Here is a 22,435-nt window from a genome sequence, read left to right on the forward strand (position 1 = left end):
TGGTAGAATGCCTTCCTAACGATGGCAAAGCCTGTTTCATCCCCAGCACCAAAAATGCTGGCTGGGAGCAGACACTAGAATTGCAGGCGGATGAATCACCTTCTGCAACCTCAGCAAGTTCCCATTAAATGTTTACCCTAAAGCTAGAGCTTTAAGGCTGTACCAGTTTATGGTTAGTTTTGGGGAGTGTAATCATCACTACGGGGCTTTAAATCAGTATACATTCTTAATTTGGGAGTCAGTGATCCCCGGTCTCTCCACAGGGTGTGAACTTAGGCAAGAAGGTGAGAAAGATGACTTGGCTTTCCCGGGTTCTCATTCCCCCAATAGTTAAGGGTTAGCGACATCAATAAATCTGGTCTTATACAAGCACTGAAGGATAAGTAAGGAGAAAAAACAAAAACAAAACAAAACAAAAACAAGACACGATGATCTTCCAGGTGATCAAAAAATCCTCCAACTGGGTGATCATTTATGAACTTAAAAATAACGACACTACGAGCAGAGTTGGAGTCAATGGGGGTATTCAGAAGCCCATACCAACTCCCCATCCCGACCTTGAGCAGCTATATGAAAGCAAGCAAACTTTACCAACAGACTGTTCACAATGTGCAAAGCACCTTCTTTTGGATCTCCAAATAACCTTAAAAAAAAAAGTAAAGATAACTTTTTTTTTTTTTTAGAGTAGTTATGGCTACGTCCAAATACAAACGGGAAAACGCAGATTCCAAAGACTGCTCAGTGACTCGCTCAGCTCGCCCGGGGAAATAACAGTGACAGGGACAGAGGCGATCAACCCAGGCTCCCAGCGCCGGCGAACCGAAAGCGCGGCGGAGCCCCCCCGAGACGTAAACCCACTGGACGCCTCAACCCCAGCGGACTCGGGGCGAGCAAGCCGGGCTGGAGAGCGGGGCCGGGGAGGAGGGCGCGGGGCGGCCCGGCAGTGGCCGGGGCCGAGGGCCGCTACCTCGGTGCGGCGGTACAGCGTGGCCTCCCCGAAGGCGCCGCGGCCCAGGACGCGGATGGGGATGTAGTGCAGCTCCTCCTGCTCCGCCGCGCCGCCGGCTCGCGGCCCCGGGCCGGCGCTGGGCCCCGGGCCCGAGTCCCCGCCACCCCCGGACTCGCTTCCAAAGTCCGAGTTGATGGAATCGCAATGCCGCTCGTACTCGCCCAGCACCGACATGGCGGAGGCCTGCGTGTCCACGGCGGGCCACGCCGGCCGCGCACCGTCTCCCGCAAGCCTCAGAAGCCCGCCGGCGGCTCAGGCGGCCCCGCGGCCCGGGGAGCTTCCATGGTGGCTCCTGCCCCCTGACCCGGAAGCAGTTCTCGGGGCTTCCGGCTCGCTGAGGGTTTTTTTTCCCTCCGCCTTCGCGTGCCCGCTTGTTGCCGAGGAGTCAGTCCCGCATCCCCCGGGCGACCCGGAACATGGCTTCTGTGGGAGTCATGGGAGCCGAAGGGCTACCACGCGTGTCCTCTGGGCCTGCAGACCGCTTCCCTGCGTCTCCTACCAGCTCTCCGAACTGCGTCAGACTTCCACGGTGGTCCACTCTCATCTTGGTGTCCTTTGTCCCAAGAGCTGTGGCTGGTTTTGCAGTCACTTGACTTGTTGGGACAGGACTCTTGTTGGAAGACATACTATAGTAAAGATGCTGTAGCAAGCTGAGACACTTGACTTCTGACATCTCAATCAGCAGGTCCAGCTCTTTCCCCTATGACCATCATAGGTCCCCTCTTCACAACCCATAAAATATCTTGTTTGTATTGTTTTATTTTGTTTTGGAGACAGGGTTTCTCTGTGCAGTCCTGGCTGTCCTAGAACTCACTTTGTAGACCAGGCTGGCCTCGAACTCACAGAGATCCGCCTGCCTCTGCCTCCCGAGTGCTGGGATTAAAGGCGTGCGCCACCACCGCCGGGCACAACTCCTAAAATACCTTAACTCTGCTTACACTATTCTTTCCTCCCTTCTCACCTTCCAAATTCAACATAATTGGATGCGTTTTTGCAGATCTTTGACGGTCTGATCTTATGAAGCATTCCTGAAGCACCAGGGCCAAACATTGACCATATTGGGGAACAGAGACTGGATGCTCCCCTACCCACCAGCCACCAAGGGAACTGCAATACAGTCAATATAGTTTCGTTAGTATGTTTCCTTAAGCAACTTCCTAACTACTATGAACTTTAACACTTTTTCCCCCTATAAAGATGGGGACTATTACCTACACCACAGGGTTGCCCGAGAGGGCACTATGCTAAAGGTTCTTATTTGTATTATGGCCCTCAATCTCACAGTATCATGGAACAAGGTGTATGTGTTTGCAGGCGTGTGTGGGGGGGGGTAACTTGCTTATCATGATACAGCTAGTTAAGAGGAGCTTGAGATTCAAACCCAGCACTCTGGCCCCAGAACTGGGAAAGGGCAGAGTGTGACTAAGAGGTTATGGAGCTGGAGCCACTGTGCATGTTGGGTAGAAGCAGAAAGTACAGCTTTATGTGTTGTATACTTTGATGTTTCCTGTGGATGATGGGGAATTATTGGAGACTTCTAAGCCAAGGACTGTATGATTAGGGCTCTATGTCCCAAGTGCTGTTTTATACCATTGTGTGTGTACATACGTGATGGAGGTGGTGCTTCCATGGCACATACGTGGTGGTCAGAGGACAACTTTGTGGAGTCTCTTCTTCCGCCTATACATGGATTCTGGCGATCAGATTTGCATGGCAAGCTCCTTTACCCAGAGAGCCGTCTTACAGGCTCTCGATGCTCCAATCTTCTTCTGAGGAAATTATGCTTTTTTTCTGCTAACACAGTGACTAAACATTCTTTTGCTTAAGTGCTGAGCTCAGTTATTACTTTGATCCCCTTAGGGTAGGAACTAATCTTCATTTTCCAAAGAACTCTGAAAGCAATGTGGAGAACAAGACTGGTGGAAAGGTGGTCAGTTAGGGGGCAATTTCTATTCCAAGAGGTGCTAGGGCAGTATCACCGAGTGAAGAGGTTCCGATTTCAGAAATCCATGAGGGACATTTAGGTGATTAGTTGGGATATGGTAAGGTAGATGTTCAGGAAGTTCAGTCTAGGGCTTTAAGTAGAGTACACACAGGAGGAAGATTAGAATTGGTAGTGGTGTGAGGGTTGAGTTCACTTCATTGGTGTTCCATTTAATATATGGTAACATTTCATTCGGCATCTGGATAGTAGACTACAAGGGATTTCTGTTGTCTGAATTTATATTACTATACCGATCTCTGTCATGATAGTCTGCTTGTATGATGCTCACACTGAACTAAATCTAGCTCCTTTTCACATCCAGTCCAAACTAACACAGGCCTCCCAGTCTATTAATGTTGTTGGTCTTAAAGATGCTCACCTCTCACATTCTGATGTTTACTGATTTATTACTATCTCCATTTGCTAGAATGTAAGCTCCATGAGAACTTGGGCCTTGCTTTTTTCATTGCTATATAACAGCAGTACCCAAAAACAGGTTGAATGAACAGCAGGTTATTATCCCATGGGTATGTCAGACTGTGTCATACTGCCTGACTGAGAACTCCTGTTTACTTACGTTGCTTTTGAAGTGTTCTAGATTACACAAGTTTTGAATTTCAAACTATCTCATTTATCAAAGATCAAGTACCTTCATGTGCCAGATACTGGATTATAACACAGAATAAACATGGTTCCTACCCTCAGAGACTTCCACATACCCCCAAAAAACACAAGGGCAGTAACAATTTTGTGTAAGTGCTTTTAAAAGTCCATGGTTCCAGAAGGTCACTTAGGAGACAAGGATCCAAGCCAAACTTGTTGGGTGTGTAAAGGGTTCTCAGGACTATACAAAGGACAGTGCTACTAGTGACTAGAAGGCACTTGGAGAAGAAATAGTGCCTCTTATTTATCTGAGTACAGTAGATTTTGGCTAAACTAATTCTGTTGAACAGAGTAAGAAGTTGGTGTATATTTGAGCTGAAATAATGGGGTGGGGTGGGGGGTCAGATTATTTAAAACAGAAGTGTTGACTTTCATTCAAGTCTTGCTGACGCCTAACAATTCATTTTCCTGGTCCCTTTGTAGTGAAGAATTATCTAGCTTTCTTTAACTTGACTGCCCCACAGTGAATGGCTTTAGTTATAATGCCTACATATCTTAAGTTTAATGTACAGAATGTCCATGCTGAATTCATTATCTTGAACTGAAACTAATTTTAATTTTTGAGACAAAGCTTTGATGCTGTAGTCCAAGCTGGCCTAGAACTATGTAGCATAGGCTAGCCTCAAATTCACAGCATGCTTCCCGCTTCAGCCTCACAAGCGCATGCCAGTCACTTGCCCAGCCTAAAACTAACTATCTGTGAATATTCCTAAATGCCCAACATTTATTTTAAAGAACTTTGATCAAGACAAACCATCTACAACTTTTTTGTTTGTTTTTGAAGACAGGGTTTCTCTGTGTAATAGCCCTAGCTGTCCTGGAACTCTCTTTATACACCAGGTTGGCCCCAAATTCAGAGAGATCCACCTGCCTGCCTACCACCACCCAGCTATAAAAATTTAAATTATGTATGTGGCTCATATACGGGATGTCACCAAACAGAATAATTTATAAAGTATGTATTAAATATAACAGATATGCAGTGATTTTATTGAAACAAGTTCATTTCTAAGTTTTTTTTTTAAGATTTTATTTCATGTGTATGAGTATGAGCCTCATTGTACGCATGTGCAGTGTGTAGTGTGCGCATATCTGGTGCCCACGAAGGTCAGAAGAAGGTACTCCTGGGACTAGAATTACTGTGTGGGTGCTAGGAACCAAACCAGGGTCTTCTGCAAGAGTAGGAAGTGCGCTTTACCACTAAGCCATCTCTCCAGCCCCCCATTTATAAGTTTTGTGAACTCAGTATGCTCTCTAAAACACCAGTGAGAAAACACTTTGGTGTGTATGTGTGGGTGTATGCATATAGAGGTCAGCCTTATGTGCCATTCCCCGGGAGCCATCTATCTTGTTTTGGGAGACACAGTCTCTCATCAGGACCTAAAGCCCAATGACTAGGCTATTGATGACAGGCCGATGTCTCCACCTTCCCAGTACTGGGATCCTAAGCACAGGCCAGCTCTCATAGGCACATGCCTAGGCTCTTACATGAGTGCTAGGAATCAAACTCAGGTGTTCACGGTTCTGTGTCATGCCCTTTACTGACTGAGGTATCTCTGCAGCTCCCACACTTTTTGATGTGAAAATATACCTGACTGGGCAAGGTGGTTCATCTTTGCACTCCTAGTACCTGGAAGACTGAGGCAAGGGACTGCTGAGTTTGTGGCCAGTGTGACCTACACAGAGATTCTGTTTTAAAACAAGAAGAAGAAGAAAAAAAAACCCTCCAAATATTGGAAACCTCTATTTCAAATGGACTCACAGTAGACCTTGGATTTACTAATTAATTGTATGTGTGTGTGGCCAGTTAGTGATCTACAGAACACTTCATGGTGGCTTTTTTTTTTTTTTTTTTTTTTTTTTTTTTTTTTTTTTTTGGTTTTTCGAGACAGGGTTTCTCTGTGTAGCTTTGTGCCTTTTTCCTGGAACTCACTTGGTAACCCAGGCTGGCCTCGAACTCACAGAGATCCGCCTGCCTCTGCCTCCCGAGTGCTGGGATTAAAGGCGTGCGCCACCACCGCCCGGCTCATGGTGGCTTTTAGAAAGAAGGTTCATGAGGAGAGATGGAGAGATGGCTCAGTAGTTAAGAGTACTTGTGGCCGTTCCGGAGGATCCAGGTTCGATTCCCATGGCAGCTCACAACTGTCTGTAATTCCAGTCCCAGGGGGTCTGACACCCTCTTCTCAGGTGCCCCAGGTGTGTACAGACATACATGCAGGCAAAACACCCCCACACATAAGAATAAATAAATAAATAAATAAATAAATAAATAAATAAATAAATAAATAAATAAATGGAATATTCATGAAAAATGTTGAAAAGTGAAAGGGGAAGAGAAATTGCTCTCTGTTGTCTAGGGTGCAGTTTACTCAGATCAGCCAACAATGTGAAAACAAGACACTCCAGGATTCTAAAATGAGAGGGGTACTTCTGGAACAGAAGCAAGGGGAAACTCTGGAGAAACAGTCCCAGTGGTAGCTGCAAGAAAAGACACGAGAGAGCAGTTTACAGACCCGACCTGTCCCCTCTGACGACACACAAGGAATGAACAGTGACATAAGAAACACACGGATGTGAGGGTTTACTAGTTCACATATCAGCGCCATCCATCTGGAGTAAATTAGGGACAACATTTTCTTCTTCAATCCATCATGTTTCATTTACTGTACTTTAAAAAGCAGCAACATAGAGGAGGAATCATTGCTAACCCAGACCAAAAAGCACTGAAGAGTAACAGCCAAGTACACCTCCAATGGTTTCTGCTAGCCTTTATTTGTCAAAGTTTACACAAAAATCTGCAAGAGGTGAGTGTGTATAAATCCCACATGCCTCTTTCCATTAACAAACAGAAGAACGGCTCTCATGGAGGGTCATGAAAATAGTATCTAACAAGGTTTGTTGAAACTGTATTATTCTCAGATTATTTTGAGTATGCTGGAAATGGAGGGAAGCAGATAACGTACCTGTTTATAAAGCTGATGTGCTTTCATGTTAGCCTGTTGTCAAAGGCAAATGCACCTCAATTCACTTTTTAACTGAAAATACAGTGTCTAAGTTGGTTGTTTTTGGCATGAATCAAAACAAAGAAAAGGACTCAAGGAATTTCAGTTCTACAAAGCTTAAGTTTAGAGCTCTCTTTGGAAACAAAAAATATGGACAAAATGCTTCTTTTCTTTTCTCCTACCTTCTGTGACACTTTTCATAACAGAAAACCATAACTACAGAGTGGCTTTCACGGCTCCTTAAGAGGGGGAAGGCACAAGTCAGAAACAGGAGTCTCTTGTTAGGCATTTAAAAGTCTACAGGTGGATTTCGACCCAGAACTCTGTGTATTCTTTTCCTACTTGATTTGTCCCTCTATCACTTGATATATGAATGTTACAGACTCCTGAACATCTGCTGTTGCTATGGTGAAGACTCAACTGCTAAATTCTTAGAAGCGAGACCTATCACTTCTCAGCAGCAGATGGCAGTGTTGTACCAGAGAATACTTTATGCCCCGCAAGAGGAATTGATGGGAGCCATAAGACGAAGAAGGCTTTTGAGTTTACAGTAACTGGAACCTTAACAGGACAGCCTGAGACTTGAACAGCATAAATCACTCCCTTTCATCTTCACACTTCATCCAGGCCAACTAACAGTGTTCTCTGATCATGTCAATATTCCACTTCTCTACTGCCAGCAACATGTTTCTAAGTCCTGTACTTCTCAGCACAGCAATTAAGACAAGCCCTGCAACAGGTCAGCAGGGTTGAAAGATTACAGAGGATGAACTCCTACCTGCTTTCCTGGGAGAAGAGGGAAAGATATCAGACGACAAATGAGTATTTTCCCTGTTTACAAACATTTGTACCTGCTTTCCCCTAGTGCTGGGGACCAGAGCCTTCCGTACCTTAGGTAAGGTCTACCACGAGGTACACTCCGAGCCCCACATCCCTTCTGTACATTAGACTTGGCCTTGATGCGCCTAACACTCCTGACAGGTGAATCCTGGCTTTGCTTTTGCAACACAAATTTTCAAGTATTTACCTTTCTAAGACTTTTCTAGATGTCTGTTTAAACCCCATGTCTAATTTTCTAGAGATTAGGACAGGAATTAAGGACATATAAGGAATATAAGGACAGGAACCATCAGTCAGTGATTGGCCATGCATGAAGGGCTGGTAAAATGTACTTATTTTTCCCTGGCAGAAGTTACGTGAAAAACATAAGCAACCACACGTCTGATAGAGGGCCTACACAAAACTCTACAGGGATGTGAGCAAGTGCCCCAACAGAAACTGGGCAAAAGTCATCAACAGACGTCTCACTGACAAGGACATACCAATGGTAAATGACCAGTACATGAAAGAATGGTCAACACCATCTGCCATTAGGAAATGCAAATTAAAACCACAATGAGGTATTACAGGCACCTATTCAAGGGGCTAAGTTAAAACAACAAGGATAAATACTAATGAGAATGTGGAAATGTAACATGCTGTAGCGCTCTAGACGAGAGCGGGGAAGTCTAAGAACTACTTCCCACACAGCACAGCAATTGCCCTCTTAGGCATCATCCCAGAGTGACGAAAACTTACATTCACACAAGAACCTTCCGGGCTAAGGGCCGAATCCGACCCCTGTGACCACCTTTAAGCACACTGCAGTAGCATCCACACCCTGGAGGAGTATTAGCAAGGAAAAGCAAGGAAAAGGTAACAACTAGCAAACCAGCATACATGCCACAACCTGGAGGGGCATTTCACCAGGATGCTGCTGAGTGGGAAGGCAGCCTCCAAAGGTCACCCTCTTGATGATTCCACTTCCACAACAAAGGAACAAAGTCACAGACGTGGTGAGCAGAGGAGGGAGCCAGAGGCTGAGAAGGGAGCGGCTGCCATCGGGAGACCTCGTGCTGGAGCTAGTCCACCTTGAAAAGGTCCCTGGGGTCACACGTGACGGACTGGGGTCACACGTGACGAACTGAGCAGAACTAAACACATACACAAGGAGTTCAAGATTGAACACAAACATTTTAATTGTCTAAAACGAGATTTCCTTTAAGGAGGTTTTCTACAGTTCAAAGCTCACTTCTTTATGTGTCCCATCCACGACCCTTTCAGGAGACATAAAATTATGAAGGCTATCACCAGAAGCTATGTAAACATTTCATCTAAGGGCCAAGAGAAAGTTCAGGGTGTTTTCACAGGGAAGCCGAAGAGGACAAGTGGCTTGAGACAAGCTGAGCATGGTCACAGAAATACTGGGGAAGAACTCGAGTGAAGGACCAAGGTGATAGCGAGGAGGGGAAGCCAACAGCTCCATCGGACCACGTGAGGAAACCCAGGGCCAGTGCTGGCTTTGGTGAGCTAGGTAACCCCTGTATTTGTTTTGTTTTTCTGTAGGCGACTTTAATAATCTTGTCGAAAAACCAGTCCCAATCCTACCGCATTGAAAAAAGTCCTCATTGACTTTTTGGGTGTAGGTGGTGCCCCATGTTCTCCCACACCAAAAGAAATCAGTTCTGGCAAGAAAACTCCACTGTGCCTTGATGGTACTGTTAGGAGGATGGCCTTGAGCTAGGCCAGGCACGTCCCAGCGATGTTCTGCTGGCTGACACCAGGGGCCGGAAGACTGAGCCGCATTACTCTATCAACTTCTTGGCCTTGAAGAAGCGACGCAGGTAGAAGACCTGCCAGGTGGCTAGGCCAATGAGGCAGAACATGGAGAAGATGCTGAAGTACAGGACTCGGGTGTTCGTGGACTCTGAGAAAAAAGAGAAGGCACTGTCAGTGGAGAGAAGGAAGCTGCTTCAGGTGGCCAAACAATGGCCGGAGGAAGACAATGGATTAACCGCATTCTGTCCCTAAGTCTAAGAGTTCAAACAATTAAAAAAAAGAAAAAAAGAAAGCAAAAAGTCGGCTGTGGTAATACACCTGTGAGCTCAGCACTTGTGAGGGTGAGACGGGAGAGTTCCGGGCCAGTCTGGGCTACACAGCAGGACTGTTGAAAAGCACTGGCTGGGGAGATACCTCAGTGGCGCTCCACCTCCTCAGAATGCACAAGGCTCTGAGTTCTGTCTCCAGTGCCGTTCTGCTTCTAACCCCATTGAAAACGTTAAAAATGACAAATTGGTATCCTTTGCTACAAGCCAACTGAGAATATGGTCATTACATGTCACAGAAGACAATTTCATTCTTCTGAAAATCTAGTCAGCTGATTGCCCCAAAGAAGCAATTCCCCTTCTCGGAGTTGTACTCCACTTTCCCAACTGAGGAGGAGCGTGTGCTCTGGGGCTCAAGCTCAGGACCGTCCCCATTACAGTTCACTCATCAAGACAGGAAAGCCACCCTCTCTCACCATTCGTGTCCCGCATCTCCTCTTCCCGCTTCTTCATGTAGGCAAAATCATTAACAATGGATTCCGAAAGGTCCTCGAGGCGTCGTAGCTCCACCTCCAATGGCTTGAGTTTCTCAACTTTTGCAATCTGGAAAAGATCAGAGTTAGGACTCCACTCCCAAGAACGCTGCTCAAGTCAAGAACACTGAGCACAAAACAAACAAGACATCAAAGTGGGAGGGTTTGTAGGGCAGGGGTCAGGCAGTGTTGGGAGGAGGCCGAGAGAAGGGAGGGATGTGATCAGAATGCATTATACACATGCATGAAACTCTCGGTCTTTTTAGAAGTTTACCACATTCAAATTTTCTTCTGTCAGTCATCCTAAGATATGTTAAAATTTGGCTTTCTGGCTTTCTCTACAAACGGTATTTTTTTCCACCTTAGATTTTTAATTTTGATTAAGATTTCTTGAAGATAAGTATAGCAGTGGTACAGTAAACTCGGCAATCCGGAGGCAGAGGCAGGAAGATCTCCAGGACAAGGTCAGCCTAGAACACAAAGAAAGACTGCCTTCAAAACAAAGCTAGGGAGACGCTGGGAACGGCTCAGTGAGTAAGACCACTTGCTACGAAAGCAAGAACACCTGAGTTCATCTCTAACACCCACGGGAGGTTTTAAAAGCTGGACATGGTGATGCATTCTTGAAACTCCAACTTTGCAGGGCAGCCTGGAGACATGCAGATGGAGGAGCTCAATGGCTTGCCGGCCTAACTGAAATGGGGAGTGGATGGCTCAGTGAGACCTTGTCTCAAAAAACAAGTCCAGGAGCAACAGAGGTCTTTTTCATGTGCACGACTTACATACCAAATAAACAACCCACGTCTGTAGAAGTGCTGCTTAGTGGAAGGCTGAAAAACAAGATTTCCACTGCAATACAGTACTTTACGTTGCTTTTTCATTCACTGATAGGTAATAGACACTATAATTAGTATGGTAGCTGTGAGAGTTGTATTAGGTCCAATATACACAGAAGAAGAAAGCATATGTTCTTACAGCATCACGGAGTAACTAAAAAAATAAAAGCCAAAGCAACACAGAACAACAAGAGGATCCTGTTTAGCACATATAAGTCATACACCACGAGGCTTGATTACAGTTCAAAGCCAAGAGAAATCCTACGTTTGCTCAAAAAAAAAATAAATAAAATAAAAATAAACAAGCAAAAACAAAAAACACCCTAAGTTTTTTTCTCCTTCTTTCCTAAAATGATACAGCCAATTATCAAAAGAAATCTCCAAGGACTCCCTGCAGGCTGAGGAGTGGAGGATGGAAAACTAGTAAGCAGAGGCACATACCACACAAGTGAAAATGTAGTTGCTTTATGTTTGTTTCTTATCAGCTATTATTTCCTTTATTTTTTATTTTTCATTAACGTGTGTGTGGGGGGGGGGCGGGGGGGGAAGCCAGGCATGGTAGCATACGCCTGTAACCTATACACTCCAGAAGTGGAGGCAGGAGACTTAGGTAATCCTAGGCTAACTACACAGTGGGTTGGAGGTCAGCCTGGGCTACATGAGGGCCTGTTACAAATATAGACATATATGTGTGACAACCAGCCCATACAAACCAACAACTTCCCTAAAAGGAGGGCTCACGATGGCCGTTTTGCCCAGCTGATTCCTTCCACCAGTCTCTCAAGTGGCTGAGAATATAGGCACCCACCATGTCTGGCTCACATTTTACTTTCAAAAGGACAAAACTGCCAGGCCTGTAATCTCAGCTCTCAGGAGGCTGAGGCAAAAGGATTATGAGTTCAAGACTAGCCTGGGCTATGTAAGAAGACTCAAAAAATAAAGGAATAAAATTCTAGAGCTTTCCAAATCTTATGCAAATAGGTTGCTCTTAAGTTTTCCCAAACAAAGAATTTTTCAATAATGCCCTTTCTACATTTGCCATTTACTGCTTATTTGTTTATTTTCTATTATGAGGCCGAACTCCACTCTACAGCACAGACTGACCTCGAACTCAAAGCAAGCTTCCTGCCCTAGCTTCTGGAGTGCTTTCTTTTAAAGGCGACTAACATGGAATGAACGGAAGGGTTAGGGTGATCTCCTCGTTCTCTTTTCTAACCTCTCTCTATTTTTCCTGGCATGAGGTCTTACTATGAAGCCTATGCTGACTTAATTACTACCCTCCTGTCTCAACCTCTAACATGCTGGGATTACATGTGTGCACAATCCACCCAGTTCACTTATCTACTCTTCATTGGCTGAGTACAAAACAAGATGAGGATTATTAGATATAAAAATATAATCATTCCAAGTTTTAAAAGAAACCGTCTGTTAAGGCGGGGACAGAAAAGCTGAGTTTAGTGTACCGCACATTTAAAATGTGCTGCTGAACTGATGATGATGACAGACACCAAGTCTTCACTGGATGACTATCTCTTCACACTGGAAATGCTGGCCGCTTCATAAAGTTAAATGCTCCCAGCTAAAACACTGTAATTACTCAGAACCAGGGAATAAACCCAAAGTCTACCCAGACAGCTCTTCGGTTCTCCTTCAGTCTCCACATTCCCTTTCAGAGGCAGCTACGTTATAAACTTAGCATACAGGTTCCCAGACCCTGTTAGACGAGATTAGTGTTTATACTTTTCTAGCTTTTCTATCGAGGGTCCAGGGTTGCCATTAACCTATAGTATTTATCTGCTGTTTGATTTCACACAACGTCACAGAGCACAAAATCCCCCAAGGAAAGCCGGGTATAGTAGCACATGCCTTTAATTTCAGCACTCAGGAGGCAGTGGCACAAAGATGCTGTGAGTTCAAGGCCAGACTGGTCTAAGTAGTGAGATCCAGGACAGCCAGAGCTACACAGTGAAACCCTGTCTCAAAACAACAGCAACAACAACAAAACCAAACAAACACAACCCCCCAGGGAAAAGGTACCAATGAGATCTATAACAAACCAAACTCCGTCTGTTTAACACCCTTCCCTGCTCTGTACTTCCCCATCCAAAGCTTCCTGAATGAGACAGAGAGGGCAACGGCATGAAACTTCTTAGACATCAATTATTTAAGGGTCCCCAAATAGAAACTTGCAAAAAGGAACTGGAACTGAAACTGTGGTTGTGCTTCTGCCAGCTAGAAATTATATGTGTGTGTGTGTGTGTGTGTGTGTGTATGATAGATAGATATGATATAATATGTTAGATGACAATAGCCAAAGGCCTAAAACTCAAAAAAATAAAGCACCGGTCAAGGATGGCCTATGTAAATGACATCTATCCCCATCTTGGCAGTATTATTTATTTCTCAACTGGACAAGCATACATAAATGCTCCCAGCTAAAACACTGTAATTACTCAGAACCAGGGAATAAACCCAAAGTCTACCCAGACAGCTCTCCGGTTCTCCTTCAGTCCCCACATTCCCTTTCAGAGGCAGCTACGTTATAAACTTAGCATACAGGTTCCCAGACCCTGCTAGAATATATATGGTGTTTATACTTTGGTGTGTATGCAAGTATACCTGAAAATACAAAATAAAATGTATTTGCTAATGCGCCATACTACACAGTGTTCTGTGGCTCACTGTTTTCAACCTAGAAGGTCTTTTCAAAAGCATCAGCGCTTTGGATTCATTCCATTCTTCCTAATGGGCACACGGTATTCCACACAGCCTATTCATTCACTCAGATCTGCAGCCCCTTCTCTCGCACGGGCTACCTAGAACTCTTTACGACGATCCAGAACTAAGTAGTTCAATTGTGATTTTCCAATTGAATTTTACTTCCTCAGTGAAATCCATACTGATCCCCCCATCCTTTTTTTAGAAAATGGTTTTCAGGCTACTATTAGAGGGATAAAGATTTCATTGAAATTAAAAAAAGAAAGAAGGAAAGAGAGAGAAAGCCTCACTTTTGCTGAATAATAACTTTGCTCTTAATTTAAAAATGAGAAAACACATGTAAGTACATATGTGTATGAACAAATATATAATTAAGACCTACTAAGTTGGTTAAAAAATAAGTAAACAAATAAAATTAAAATAAAACTCAGAAAACTGAAAGGAAACCCCATGAGGAACCATCTGTTGGGACGGGTCATTAAGGAACGGAAGGACAGACAGGGAGAGAATAGGAGCCAAGGACAATGGTATATCCGTACCCAATGTCGTGACAAAACACAGCCTTGTATACAACCTAACAGAACGGTGGCGATGGCAGGGTGCAGGCTCTGTTCAGGAGATACTCTGCACCGAAGCAAGCAGAGAGACTAAAAAGCTCAACTACAAGGTGTAGTTTACTACACAAACCAACACACACATGCTTGGAGGTGGGTGACCAGGCACCAGCAAATAACAGGCTCACAAGTAAGGCCGAGAGCTGGGCTTGGTGAGAGCTACTTGGGAAACGGATGCAGGAGACCTTCCTGGACTATAGAGTGAGCCCAAAGCCAGCCTGGGCAACGTAGTGAGTTCCTCTTTCAAAACAGCAAAGTAAAACGGGGGCTAAGGACCTAGCTCAGTGGTAGAGCACTTGTGGAACATGCACTAGGCCCCAGGTGCAGTCCTCAGTACCAGAAAAGGGAAGGAGAGAAGAAGAAAGTGCTAGAGAGGGAGAGAGAGGGAGGGAGGAAAGGACGGACGGACAGAGAAAGGCTTAAGCAGCATGACTAATTAGCCCTTTAACACATGTTCAGAATGGGGCATTTTATATTTTACCGTATCTTTCAACCATGGAGAGTATGACCACCCTTATGTCTTTAGCAAACAAACGAAGACCCAGAGACATTAATTAAGTCACTTCTCACGCTCTCACAGCTTGGTGGAAGTGAGATGAGACCCAGTCTATCAGAGTGTACGATTCACTCTGTAGGTTCTAGAAATTCCATGAAGGAGAGCAGTGGTCACACTAGGATGCTCCTGAATCAAAAGGGAAGGAGGAGCAGGGTGGAGAGCCTATCATCTAAGTGATCAGGATGCCAAGGCTGGAGGACTGCTGTGAATGAGACCAGCCTGGGTGACAGAGGGAGACAGACGCTGACCCTACACCTACACACACGCATGTATGCATGCATGCATGCACGCACGCACGCAAGCACGCACACATACATCTAGGTGTGGTGATACACACTCGTGACCCCAGCACTTGGGAGGGAAAGCAGGAGGATCAGAGGCTCTAGGGCAGCCTTGCCTACCATACAATAAGTTTGAGGTGAGCCCAGGCTGCACAAGACCCCACCTTAAATAAATAAATAAATAAATAAATAAATAAATAAATAAATAAATAAATAAATAAAGCAAGCAAGCAAGTGCTCCCCCCCCCCAAAAGGTGAACAATTATACTCCCCTACAAAAAGGTCAGAGGGGTCTGGTTAAGTTTTTCAGACTAGGGCTGGAGAGTTGGCTCAGCAGTTAAGAGCACTGGCTGCTCTTCCAGAGGACCTGAGTTCAATTCCCGGCACCCACACGGTGGCTCACAACCACCTGTAATAGAACCTGATGCCCTCTTCTGGTGTGCAGGTATACATGCAGAACACTCATATATAAAATATAAATAAATAAAATTTAAAAAAAAGTTTTTCAGACTAGTAACATTTAAGAACTTTTCCAGTTTTTCCATTGCTACTATTCTGTTTTACTGTTTTACTCTGTCAAGAATAAAACTTGAAAAGAAATTCTGAGTGTATTTTCCAGAAGACCCTCCTCACTTGCCCAGGACTAAGCATTCAACGAATACACCAAGACTTTATAAACCAGTCAGTACAAATCTAAAGAGACATCTCAAGGCTAGGATATAGCTTGACAGGCGGAGTGCTTGACTAGCATGCATGAAGCCTTGGGTTCGATCCCCATCACTGCAAGTAAAATTAACACTTGTTTGAAAGCAAATGAAAACCCACCACCCCCCTCAACTGCTGTTCTGCTCATCTAAATGTTTGATTTAATGCTTCAGGTTTCCTGAAGAACACCAGGTTGTATGTTTCATGAAGACAGACTCATACTCTAGCTACTTTTTTCTCCTAAGACTGAAAATAAGGTATTTTACCCAGAGCTTGATAAAGGCGGGCCATTCAATGTGTAACACAAATCTTCCACTAGGGGGTGCCACTCTCCCGATATGTTGCATGTAGCCATTAACTAATCAAAGACTATTAGAGGAACAAGGTACTCATTTTATGAGTCCCTCATTTTACAGAGGAAACTAAACATTCCATAGTCAGCCCTTTTGGTGCAGACTATGATTAGCAGCATCATGGTCTCTTGACTCTTCACCCAGCTTGGGCATTTATTTAGCATCAAAACTGCAAAGCTCGGCCCTAAAACCCAAGAATATTATATTAATCCTGTAGTTCAGAAGCATACAATCTCATGCTACCCAATCCTATTTATCTACAAGTGTTAATTATGAGGACTCCTTCAGTCACTCCTGTCCATGACAGCTTCTTTTCCCTAACCCTAAAGCTATGGTTGGCACAACTAACACCCATACACTGACACATTCACACATTATTGTTCTGACTTGTATCTCAAGCCTGAACTCAAGGAAATCACCTCACACACAGCAATGGCCTGGAGGAGCCAGCTTTCTCAAGGACTGTGGTCCCCTAAGCAAGTGCTCTGTGTGTGAAGATCACTCTGAATCTTTTTTCCATAAAGCCCACTTGCCCAGAAAAAACCTTCCATCCCACAGTATCTACTACTTGAACATGATAACGTGACTAGTCCATATGGCTTAGAAAAAACTAAAGCATTGTGGCCTTTCCCTGTCTATGACCTTCAGAGCATCAATAAATTAAGCTCTTCATTCACGTCCTCCACTCTGATGAAGCCGTGAATCCAAAGAGTTCAACGACTTACTTATCTACAATGGCACTGAGGAAAAAAAAAAAAAAACATTATCACTGAAGCAAAACTAAGCAGAACAAATAAACCGAACCACTTCAAGACCCACACAAAAAGTTTCCTGTTACAAGCCAAATTCACTCAAATTAATTTGCTACCTCCATGCCTCACCTCACAAAAACAAACAAACAAAAAAACCAAATCAGCTCCCCTAAGTTACAAAGGCAAAGCAATAAATGTAGGGGCTAACAAAAAGTAAAGGTAAAGACCCAGATCCAAGCACCAATCTCCTGGCACCAGGGGAGGCCCACAGCCCATATGCCCATTCAGAGCAGCTCACAAGGCCAGAGGCAGTCAAAGTCAAGTTCAGATAGTAAGTTCAACCGCATGCAGGAAAGTGGGAAAGCTCTCATTTATTCCTGTTTTGATCACCTGACAGTCTCCAGGACGGGCAGGGAAAGGAGGGAAAACTTACACACTGATCAACCACGTTTCAGGGGCCTTCCTCATGGCCTTTCCTTTAACTGGTGTATGGAAGCACAATTCCTCCTTCCTACAGCATTCAGAGAACCAGAACCCTTGGGAAGTCTCAGTTGCGGCCCCAACTCTGTTTTTGGAGTGTCTACTGATAGAATGGCAGACTAATGGAACCTAGCTGAAACAGGACTTCCTCATGTTGAAAACGTGGACATTTATAGTAAGAAAGGTCATACACAGCTCAGGAGTTAGGGATTTATCACAGCTCCTTCTTTATGAAAAACCGCCTTTGGCACCAGATGAATGAAAAAGGAAAGGAAAGGACATGACTGCTCCTAGGTATGATGGGGGAGAAAGTTTACTATAGACATGTGGAAGAGCACACAGCCAGAGGCAGAGACATCTGGGAAAGTCCAGAGTGGACATGACCAGGCTGAGCTGGGCCCTGGGGAGCGGGGCGGGGGCGGGGGCAGGTGCAGGTGCAGTAGCCAGGATGCACAGAGTATACAAACGGACCAGGTAACCAAAATGATTGGATTATATAGAGAAGAGCAGCTGGCGGAAGGGCAGCCCAGCCCCTGGGCTGTAGAGTTCAGGGTGGAGGGCAGGGTATGCCAGCCAGAAGGGCTGAGAAATTGGGGAGAACCTGGAGGCCAGGTCTGCTTTGATATGTTAATAGACACCCCAGCCATTTGGTCCCAGTTTGAAACCTGACAGTCTCCCCAGTTACACAACCAGGGAGTCTATCCCTGCAAACAGCTACTCCAGTTCACAGAGCACAAGCTCCTTAAAAATGAGAGAAGAAAAAGGCTAGATGCACATACTGAATCTACGAGATGTCACCATCTAAGGGGCAGAGGCGAGACAGTTACACAAGTCCTTAAAACACAAGCGACCAAACATCTGTTTCTGTGTATAAAGCACTCCTTGTCACTGAATTCAAAATGCAAGATTTTAGGCTTCTTTACATTATATATAGCAAGTATTCTGTCTTTCAAATGCCACATTTCTATTAAGGCTATATAAGGATTTTACTAATTAAGTCCCTCATAAAATTTCAACAGGTTAATGTGCTACTCTGTCCCACTCTTAAGACACTGATTAAGCCGTGTGAAACAGGCCTGCATTCCTAGTATCAAAGAGGCTGAGATTAAAGGGATTGACAGTCTGAGCTCAGCCTGGGGCTGCATAGTGAGTTCCAGGCCAGCCTGGGCTACAACAGTAAGGCATTACAGGACAATACAGGATTTCACAACTGAGTCCACATTCTTGAGGTGCTGGATGTGAAGAAAAGGAAATATGCTGCCTTCCTGATGCCAAATGGTCCAAATCCTTTTGGGATAAAGGGTCTCCATTATCTCCAGGGCTTAAAATTAAATGTCTCAAAACCTCTAACTATGCTCAGTACTTAACTAGGAAACAAAATGCTTCTGTTATCTTTATCTCATCACAGGTATTCTTAGTCCAAGACAAGTCACAGCTATTGCTAAGCAAGATCCAAGTCTAGTAGCCTAGCCACAGACTCAAAAAAGGACTGACTGTGGCCCGTCATAGCTACTCTGCCTTTGCCTCAATCTGCTCTGCTGTTGGGAGCTGGGTGGGGGAAGTCATTAAAGACAGTAGTGGGCAAGAGTTTGTGGTTAGGAAGCAGAACCTTAGAGCTATGTGGTAATCATGTGCGTAAAAAGCTTAGGACATGCCAGACATCCAAAGCAGGAAGCAGGCAACGGAAGCGATGTAGTTCCTTTCCGCTAGGGATTCCCCTCTTATATTAAGCAGAGGGTCAAAAAAAAAAAAAAAAAACCCAAAAAACTCCTTTCCCAGTGTTAGTAACACTTAAAGATACTGGAAAGGATAGGAATTATAGGCATAATTCCTGTGGTATGATAGTAGTATCCATACCATTCTTTCTATAAAGGCACAGTAATGCCAGCTGTTTTGGGGGGATATGATATGTCTGCAGTGTAATAGGGCTTTCGGTGCCCTGTTATTGAATACATATGCACCTTAAGGACAGGACTAAGTTACAACAGGTTATATATACAGTAGGAAGCAATGAATGTCTGTTTCAGAGAATGGTCTATGGGTGGAAACAGCAGCAGTAAGGAGGCACGGAAAACACTGTCCTGACTCTTGTAATTCAACCCCTCCGAGGCTCAGGGAACATCGTGGGGAGGGGGGAAGAATGTAAACTCTCAAGACAGGACAGGGAAGAATGCTGGAAATGCTGGCCACTACACATGGCGTGGCCCTTACGCACATGAAGAACTCACAGTAGCTGAACAAGGTCTGAACAAGATCAAGCCTGGGGCTCAAGAGTCCCAACCTGGCTGAGGAGCTATTGGCGGTTAGTGGCTGCTAGGAGAGAGCGAGCCGTTGTTCTTGGGAGTGTCGCCACTGTTAGGTTGCTCATGCCCCACACCCATGGCATATGGGCAGCACTAACTAGACTCAGTGAACTTTGTCGAAAAACCAAAAAACAACAATAACAAAGATATGAAGATAAAAGACATGGTGGGGGGGCTGGAGAGATGGCTCAGCAGTTAAGAGTATTGACTGCTCTTCCAGAGGATCTGGGTTCAATCCCCAGCACCCACATAGCAGCTCACAACTGTCTGTAACTCCAGTTCCAGGGGAACCAACACCCTCACACAGACCAACATGCAGGCAAAACACCAGTGCACATAAAATAAAAACAGAGAGAAAAAAAAAAAGACACGTAGGGATGGATGTGGCCAAAATACATCATGTACATATATGAATTTCCCAAAGAATAAAAAATATTATGCAAAAATAGCCACAGTTTGGTGGTGGCGCATGCATTTAATCCTAGCACTCAGAAAGCAGAGGCAGGTAGATCTGAGTTTGAGGCTAGCCTGGTCTACAGAGTAAATTCCAGGACAGGCAGGGCTATACAGAGAAACCCTGTCTCAAAAACAAAACAAAATGCCACAATTTTCTTAGTGTTTAATATCTCACAATAGCAGTTTAAATGTGTTATTTTATTTCAGAATCTTGAAGACTTAAGATTTCACTTTTAAACTCATCAAATAAAGAGGCTCTCCTACTTTCTTTTAATTAAACGAGCCTGGAGATACAAGCAATTTAGTCTCTACTGGGAACCGTCTTCTGTTCATTACTGTATCGCTTGCTCTATCTACTGCTTCTAAGAAACCCTGGTCTCACTCAATTGAACACATGAACAGAAGCAAGAGGAAAGCTCCATGGACTTAGCATCATTAGGCTACCACTTCCTGATGCACAAATGGCCAATCACTTCCTATCTGCTTCCATTTTAGGACAATTTCCTTCCAAAGTTTTGCCAGAGCAATGTCTGTTCATCATTCCTAAAAATTCTTTGAAATCCCTTAAAGCAACTTTTCTTTAGGATACCCAAAAACATCCATTTCTATTGTTCTATTCTATTTCTTGCCAGAATAAAATTTGTCTTTCTTTTGGTTTTTTGAGACAGGGTCTTGCTATATAACCCAGGTTGACCTAGAACTTACCAGGTAGCCAAGGCTAGCCTCAAACTGTGGTGATCCTCATATCTCTGCCTCCCAAGTGCTAGGAGCACAGGTGTGCACCACAAGGGCCTCCTCAAATTTCTACTCATTATCACAGCCTCTTGCCCCATGCAGTTTTTTGTACCACCCTGCCTTCTTCCTTCAGTCTGGAATTACTTTAACTGAAAGTCAATTTTTGACTAGTACTGGTCTCAAAACCAGCACAGCTATTGGAGACTAAACAGCACTGAATCTATGCCCTAAGATTGATACCTACCTATGGTATATATGGGAGGGAGGGAGGAATTTAAAATTTTTGACTGAATTCTAGTTTAAAAAATAGTTTGTGCATCTTCTGCCCCTAGAATGCTAACGGCATGACTGAACTCCTTACCATACCAACACACAGCTGCACAGCCAGCTGGTTCAGTCCCCTGGCTATAATCACAGCCAGATTACTGTTTAAGTCTGTTACTACAACCTTTTGTATCACTGGGACAGTAGCTGGTTGTCACATGACTGCTGAGAAAACCACAGCTTCTGGGCAAAGTGCAGCCCACTGGCCTGATTAGGTCACACCAACCTCTCAGTGCTACCCCCTCTTCTGTCTGCCGGAGCCGTACATACCTCTTCATAATTTTTCGCCTCTACTCCATGTTTCATGTCTAGAATCACGAGTTGGTCAGGTATCCGCCCGGTTCCTGAGAAAGAAATCAAAAGACTCATTGTGCAGAATACTTAAAATTCCGGGAAATCACCCAGCCGCCCTCTCTCCCCCTAAGAATATCTTCTCAATAGAAGGAAACAGTCATAGCTGCTCCCGGCCACTCTGCAGCAGCAAAGTCCTGGCCTGGACTGCAGTCACCACCACTGCAGACAAAGCTTCGCTCTGTGCAGGGTGCCGGGGACAAGCAGAGCGTGCTGCTGGCAATCATCTCCGAGCAGGACACGGGAGACTGCAACTGGTGTGGAGGGCAGATTAGGAGAAAGAAAACAGCCTTCCTGGACCAGATCCTCAAGTCACAGCAGCATGAACCTGAGGGGCATGCTGGTCAACAAGGAGGGGCCCCATTTCTACATCTCAGAAACAGCCGTCACGTTCTGAGAGACAGTCAGGATCTCTTAGGATTACAGGGTGTGCTAAGTTTAGATTACTGAAAACAAACCACAGTGTTGACAATGTAGGTCTTATCTAATACTCCTCTCTTTGATTCCAACATTTTGACCAAAGTAGGGTCTATTTTAATAGGTGAATAAAAAGTTTTAGGGATGCCGGGCGTTGGTGGCGCACGCCTTTAATCCCAGCACTCGGGAGGCAGAGCCAGGCGGATCTCTGTGAGTTCGAGGCCAGCCTGGGCTACCAAGTGAGCTCCAGGAAAGGCGCAAAGCTACACAGAGAAACCCTGCCTCGAAAAACCAAAAAAAAAAAAAAAAAAAAAAAAAAAGAGGAAAAAAGTTTTAGGGATATCCCCATTAAGCTTTTGAGAGTTAGAAAAGGTCAAAAAAGAAAAAAAAAAAAAAAAAGCCAAACTTACAGTCTGAGTATAAGCCTTAGATGCTTCTTAGAAGGAAATGGCCATCTGGGAGAATGGGCCCAAGCAATGCGGCAATCTCAGGAGAAAAT

At 44.6% G+C, this 22,435-nt stretch overlaps 2 protein-coding genes across 2 annotated transcripts in view; both read right to left on the reverse strand.

Annotated features, from left to right (window-relative positions):
• Nek9 (NIMA related kinase 9) overlaps positions 1-1,308 on the reverse strand; it is a 40,524-nt gene extending 39,216 nt beyond the window's left edge. The window contains exon 1 of the mRNA XM_006982831.4: positions 968-1,308. Coding sequence (XP_006982893.3) covers positions 968-1,183 — 216 coding nt within the window. The 5' untranslated portion in view covers positions 1,184-1,308. The remainder of the gene's footprint in view (positions 1-967) is intronic.
• A 5,101-nt stretch (positions 1,309-6,409) lies between these two features.
• The window catches only part of Tmed10 (transmembrane p24 trafficking protein 10), a 37,399-nt gene continuing 21,373 nt past the window's right edge, over positions 6,410-22,435 (reverse strand). Inside the window, exons 3-5 of the mRNA XM_042260941.2 lie at positions 21,439-21,512; positions 9,999-10,125; positions 6,410-9,404 (exon numbers count right to left, since the gene is read on the reverse strand). Of these exons, the coding sequence (XP_042116875.1) occupies positions 9,283-9,404; positions 9,999-10,125; positions 21,439-21,512 (323 nt within the window). The 3' untranslated portion in view covers positions 6,410-9,282. The remainder of the gene's footprint in view (positions 9,405-9,998; positions 10,126-21,438; positions 21,513-22,435) is intronic.

Source organism: Peromyscus maniculatus, chromosome 14, assembly GCF_049852395.1.
Source record: "Peromyscus maniculatus bairdii isolate BWxNUB_F1_BW_parent chromosome 14, HU_Pman_BW_mat_3.1, whole genome shotgun sequence".
Taxonomy (NCBI): Eukaryota; Metazoa; Chordata; class Mammalia; order Rodentia; family Cricetidae; genus Peromyscus; species Peromyscus maniculatus.